The sequence below is a fragment of the Brassica oleracea genome, chromosome C9 (genome assembly GCF_000695525.1).
Source record: "Brassica oleracea var. oleracea cultivar TO1000 chromosome C9, BOL, whole genome shotgun sequence".
Lineage (NCBI taxonomy): Eukaryota > Viridiplantae > Streptophyta > Magnoliopsida > Brassicales > Brassicaceae > Brassica > Brassica oleracea.
The window spans coordinates 48,711,745-48,718,204 of NC_027756.1; the positions used below are offsets into that span (position 1 = coordinate 48,711,745).

Here is a 6,460-nt window from a genome sequence, read left to right on the forward strand (position 1 = left end):
TTCGGGATTAGGGTTCCAAAAGATCAAGACGGCACCGCGTATTGTTTATGCGAGTGTGGGCGCGTCTGAGATCGGATCGACGAACGGTTTGCGATGATAGATTCGTCTCGTCAAGAGCTTCAACTTGATATGTAGCTCGTCGTCTGGTTCCTCAGGGTTTGAGAGATAGATCGATCTTAAGTTGCGCCTGATTTAGGGTTTATGTGTGACGGATTTTAGGTTAGGTTTTGTCTCAGGGTTTTGGAGTCTATCGTGCTGATAACGTGTTGTAAATAGAGAGTTTTAGAGTCTGAATATTTTTCTGTTATTATTAATGATCAAAGGAGTTCATTTATATAAGGATTACAAGATGAAGATAAATGAAAAGTATCCAAAAACCTAAACTCATTAGGATTAGGAAAACTAATAATACATAATAATGAAAAGATTACATCTACTAGTAAAAGAAAAGGGTTTCATTTTCTCCAAGCTTTGTGGCCGTCTTTCTCTCTCTTAAAATCGGCTCTCTCTCTCCTCTCTCTAGGTTTCGGCCATCTCTCCATCTTTTAGGTATTGGGCCGGTCTTACACCGGATCTGGTTAATGGCAATCCACTCCATGATTTATAACTAAAGATAACTTTGGGGTAGAAGTAAAAAATATAAGAGAAGCCGGCCTGTGTGCCACGCAATGAAAATGGAAGAATGGACGAGGAGATAAATGAATAAAATTACTTGGTGAGTGGAGAATAAACTAATCAACGGTTGTAAAAAAGGGAAACCGACCAAGTAGTATAGATCCAACGGCTGAAATATTTTTGCTTGATAAAGAGGAAAAAAAAAGAGATATATAGGGTTTTCTTCTTCCTCATTTTAACCAGAAAAGAAAGAAAAGCCATTACTTCTCTGCTTCTCTCGTCTTCTTCCATCACAACTTCTTCAAGAAACAATCATGGGTAAAGGTCCAGGACTCTACACCGAGATCGGCAAAAAGGCCAGAGGTATGATGAATAAACAATCATGTTTATTCGTTAATCTTCTTGTTTATGAGCCTGCTACTGTTTCGTTTATCCTTAGATTTAATCGAATCTGATCTTTTTTTTTTTTTTTGTGTATGATTATGAATGGGTCACTCGTTGTTTTAGCTGTTTTTGAGTTTTCTTGGCGGATCTGGAAAATGTCAACCGATCTATATATAGTGTTTCGATTGTAGGATGAGTTTTTGAATTTGTTGCCTTGGATTGTATTGTAGATCTTCTCTACAAGGACTACCAAGGAGACCAGAAGCTCAGTATCACCACTTACTCTTCAACCGGTGTTGTAAGTCATTCTTGTCTTTATCTGTCTGTTCATCATCACAGTCGGAATAAAGCTTTGAGCTTTATGTGATGTTGATTAGTCTTTGTTATAAAAAAGTCAGAGACTTTATGTGTGTTGTGATGATTTTTTTTTTGTAGTCAATCACTACAAGTGGAACAAACAAGGGAGATTTGTTTGTGGGTGATGTAGCTACCCAAGTCAAGAACAAGAACTTCACTGCTGATATCAAAGTTGCCTCTGATTCTTCTGTAAGCATTTACTTAACACCATCATCACATAGCTTTTATTAGAGAGATTTTCTTTGACCATTTCTCCGTGTATATACTTTCAGATCCTGACCACTTTCACCTATGATGAGGCTACCCCTGGATTGAAGACAATCGTTAGCGCCAAGGTGCCTGATCAAAAATCCGCCAAGGTAAATTTAAATAATTTTCATTTATTAGTTTATTAAATAGTTTTGTTATTTATGAATCTTTATAACAAAACAATTGTTTTGTTTGTTTTGTTCTCAGGTTGAGCTCCAGTATCTGCACCCACACGCAGGTATCTGCACCAGCGTTGGATTGACAGCTAACCCCGTTGTCAATTTCTCCGGTGTGATTGGAACCAGTGTCTTGGCTCTTGGTACCGATGTCTCCTTCGACACCGAATCTGGCAACTTCAAACATTTTAATGCTGGTGTGAGCTTCACCAAGGATGATTTGATTGCTTCTCTTACTCTGTAAGTGCCTCCTCCGCTACCAGTCCTACTTTCTATTTTTGGGGTTTGATCTTTCTTGAATTGTTTTTTTTTCTTGTAAAGGAATGACAAAGGTGAGAAATTGAATGCATCGTACTACCACATAGTGAACCCGTTGAAGAACACGGTGGTTGGAGCTGAGGTGAGCCATAACTTGAAGAGCCAGGTGAACTCGATAACCGTGGGTACTCAGCACGCTCTTGACCCGTTGACCACAGTGAAGGCGCGCGTGAACAATGCGGGTATAGCCAACGCGTTGATCCAGCACGAGTGGCGTCCAAAGTCGTTCATCACCATCTCTGGAGAGGTTGACTCTAAGGCGATCGAGAAGAGTGCCAAGGTTGGGTTTGCTCTCGCTCTCAAGCCTTGAGAATGAGAAGAACCTCCAATGTCTTCTTAATCTTTTGGAACTAATCTCCTGTCTGGTTTTTTTTCTTTTTAAAATTGTTTATTTGTTTTCTTTTTCTACAAAATAAGAAGAAAAAAAAAAATACTATGAAAGGATCTTCTTTGAAGATGAACCATATAAGTCTCTTTCTTGATTATTTGCCTCTCTAGTTTTTTTTTTTTTTTTTTAATGTTCTGCTAAAAATACTCTGTTCCACTCGATTTGATTTTCGAGTTCTTTAGTGGAGTTTCTGAGAGGTTCTTTACTCGCCTGAGATTTGATTTTGTGTTTCAGTCCATTACTTTTGTTTTTCTTTGCATATGCTCTGGCATCTCTGTCCAAGTTCAATATATTCGAATCTATTAAGAAAATATTCTTCGCACTTATTATTTCTCAACAGTTGTGTTTGAGATTTTTTTTGTAATTTTTTTAATAGTGCAATAAGCTTAACCCACTTAGAAATATGAGTTTGTAATTTCTCTTGGTCACATTTACCATATGTCAAAGGAAGATTAGTTCAGTAATGAAGTGTTGAATCAGATAGCACATCACAATTGGATTCACCGTGTATTCGTCGTTTTTACATTCATCGATTGAAAGAGAGCTTACCTTAACATCGGTTAAAAAAACGTAAAAAGCCTCGAATATTTAGGCTTTTTGTTTGTTGTCCACGCACGGGACCGCTATGTAGTTTGCTCCTTGTAGGTTTTGGAGAAGGAATCTGATGTCTATAAGGCGAGGAACCATGTTGACCATGAGGACTAGACAGTGTCCGAAACACAGGTTGTGGTTGACCCTTTCTTGATCCAAACCCGTTTCCTCCCTGAGATCCATGAGGACTAGACAGTGTCCGAACACGGGTTGTGGTTGCCGACCTGACCCGTTTTTCAAACGCTCGGCTTGCATTGTCTGGAAGTAGTAAGAAGAGCTCGCCATGTCTTTAAGATGCGGAATTGGTTTGAGCGCTTCAACAACATCACTCATCTTTGGCCTTTAACAAAAGTTCAATAAAGAAACAGATCAACAAAACATTGAATATTTCAAAATGATAGCACCAATGAGGGACACTCACCGGTCATTACATACTCAGGAGCAGCGTAACCATATGTACCCATAACACGAGTAGAAACATGTGTTTTGCCTTCACCAGGAGCATCTTTGGTGACTTTAAGTTTCGTTTGAAATTTTGCGGCAGTGTGGTGACTTTCTGTGCAGGTATTTATGGTGGTGGCGGTGAAATCAACTCGTCTTCTGCAATGTTTGAGGCGGGATAGTGGTGTGTACAGTATGGTTTCTTGGAGCTCTTCTCGGTAAGGGTACTTGAAACCTTCACTACTATTTACCGTCTAGCGCTTAAAGGACAGAAATGGTTATAAGTTATGAGGAGTTTCTCAGAAACTAGCTAAACTAGCAGGCGACTCGAGGAATTCCGGCATCCGAGATAATGAGGAGAACCTCACATTCTTGGGGTCATCGCTAATGGTCGAGAACAGCAACTGAGTCCTAAGGATGCTTAGAGCTGAATAGTGGAACGTGTCGGTTTGAGTGGTGGGCGAAACTAGGATGAAATAGGCTAAATTGAAAAATTTTGGTCAAATCATGCTTGTAACCGGATCTGAATCCTCGGGTTGAATATTTTTTTTTATCTAAAAAAAAAGGAGCATCTTTGGCAAGTCCAAAATCAGATAGTTTCGCATTGTAGTCCTGAAAAAAAATGTGAATTTTCTAAAAATATGAAAAAGTGTTATCATGTTGATGGATAGGAGTAAAGAAAGATACAAACTGAATCAAGTAAAATGTTTGAAGTTTTGAAATCTCGATAGATAACAGGCTTCGAAGCCTCTTCATGCAGTCCCGGCTCTTGACTATTACGGCATAGGCAATTGCCATGGATTTATAGGTCCAAAACCATTATTAGTATTATTGTAAAGGTCTAATTTATTTTGTTAAATTATCAAAAAGGTCCATAATTTATTAAATTTACTTTATTTATAAAAGACAAAATAACAAAAAATCTGTACACTCCATTACCAAACTTTCAGATTGACAAATGGAAAAAAAAAAAACCCTGTGAACCGTTAGCAACGCAAAACACAAACCAAAAATTATTTTCTATTCATTGGATCTTTAGTGAAATCCCTTCATCTTTAGAAGAATTGATACTTTTTATTTGTTTCAGGCTATATAACTTACTAGGTGATTTTCACGTATTTATGCACGGGTATAAATATTTATAAAATAAATATACTATAATAATTGATTGTTATTTATTTTAATTTTAAATTAATTATATTTGTATGTAAAAATCAACTATAATATTTTTTATTTTAAATATATTAAAATTATGATTAATTTCCTTATTTAAATTTACGTTGATAACTTAAGATATATTGTGCTTATAATGAAAATAAAATAAACTAAATGGTCGGATTCTAAATTACGTAAATTAATATAACAATAATATTCTACAGTTTCATGCATATATATAAACTTTACAAAAGAACTAAATTATAAAAGTTGGTTAATATTTTATTTTTATTTGTTATATGTTTTGAGTTTTCCTATAATTTACATTTATAAAATAAATTATTATTATAAAATATATATTCATATTTTAGTTAAACCTATGATTTTAGATATAAGTTGGGTTAGTCAAGTCACTCATGTTGTGAGTATACTGAGTTACATATATTTTTTAAATTCAAACTAAAGTATAATTATTTTTTATTATAATTAAGTAAAATGAAATTAATTTTATTTATCGTTTAAATGTGCATGTAATTTCATGATATTTATCAAAATTGTGTGATAGTATTTTAAAATCATACTAATATATAAGTAAAATATAATTTATAGATTTTTTTCTTGTAATTGAAAGATATTATAGTCAACTAAATATATGAAAAATAAATAAAAAATTCCAATAATACTAATTATAAACTATTTTTAGTCAATTAAACATATATCAGTTTATTTATGTTACTTAATTATTTTATGTAATCCTCTAAGAAAATAGATAGATATATAAAAATTATTTATATTACTCTGAAAATATATATTTTTGTATTGTTTAAAATTATCTCTTAAAGAAATTATATTTTTTCTAATATCAAGATTATGTGTGTGAATGTTGTTTTATGAAATCACATTATATGCAAATATATATTTTCATTTAAGAAAATATAGATATAAAGAAATATTTTATTACTTCAAAAGTATATTTTATGTTATTTAAAAATATTTTTTAAGTGGAATATTTCTACTTTGTAAACTTTCCTTTTTCATGAAATCATATTATATATAAATATATTTTCGTTTTCCAATTTGTTTTTTAAACTTTATAAATGTTTTATTTTTTATTATATATGTTATTTGGAAAATTTTAAAAAAGAAAAAGGAAACTAAATAAAAAATTCAATAATAGTATTTAAGTGTAATATTTTTAATTCATTAAGGGTATCAGTGTAATCAACTATCGCGAAAATTAACGTGAGCGCATCACATAAGAAACTGACTTCTCGAATAATATTATTGAGATTTTCGTTCAATTTAACGAAAAACAAGGAAAAAAACAAAAAAAAAATTATAAAAAGGTCCATTCTTTAAGTTTCGCATAATGCTACTAAATTGGTTAAAACGGGCCTGTCTTCATGGAGGAAACTGAGACCTTTTGCAGCTCCTACTGAAACTTGTGGTTAGAGTTTTATAGTAATCAAGAGATTCCAGCTCATATATGTTTTTCCGAGAACATACGTTTTTTTTTTACATTTTTTTTTATGAATAATCTCCCTTGATTTTGTTAGACATCGTTTTAGACAATTAGAAATATCTTTTTGTTTGATTAATAATATTTGAATATATATATATATATATATATATATATATGAATTTGGGATATATGATAAAAAGGAAGAAGTTTGATTAAAAAAGGAAGAAGTATGATGAATATATGCTGTAAAATTTTGTTATCCTCCTCCTATATATAGGAGTATAATGCATGAATTGGAAACATACAAGAAATCAAAACAAGCCT

General features: G+C 32.8%; 1 protein-coding gene across 1 annotated transcript; it reads left to right on the top strand.

The window, feature by feature from the left end:
* The first annotated feature begins 807 nt into the window (after nt 1–807).
* Nucleotides 808–2,584, top strand: LOC106313645 (mitochondrial outer membrane protein porin 3-like). Its single transcript, XM_013751511.1, has 6 exons — nt 808–978; nt 1,230–1,297; nt 1,435–1,545; nt 1,629–1,715; nt 1,813–2,021; nt 2,103–2,584. Exons 1-6 carry the CDS (start codon nt 930–932, stop codon nt 2,407–2,409), a joined length of 831 nt encoding a protein of 276 aa, XP_013606965.1. The 5' UTR covers nt 808–929; the 3' UTR covers nt 2,410–2,584.
* The last annotated feature ends 3,876 nt before the right edge of the window (nt 2,585–6,460 follow it).

Coding starts and splice junctions, on each gene's coding strand:
- LOC106313645 (XM_013751511.1), top strand. CDS start 930: ATGGGTAAAGGTCCAGGACTCTACACCGAGATCGGCAAAAAGGCCAGA. Junction 979..1,229: donor GATCGGCAAAAAGGCCAGAG/GTATGATGAATA, acceptor ATTGTATTGTAG/ATCTTCTCTACAAGGACTAC. Junction 2,022..2,102: donor TTGATTGCTTCTCTTACTCT/GTAAGTGCCTCC, acceptor TTTCTTGTAAAG/GAATGACAAAGGTGAGAAAT.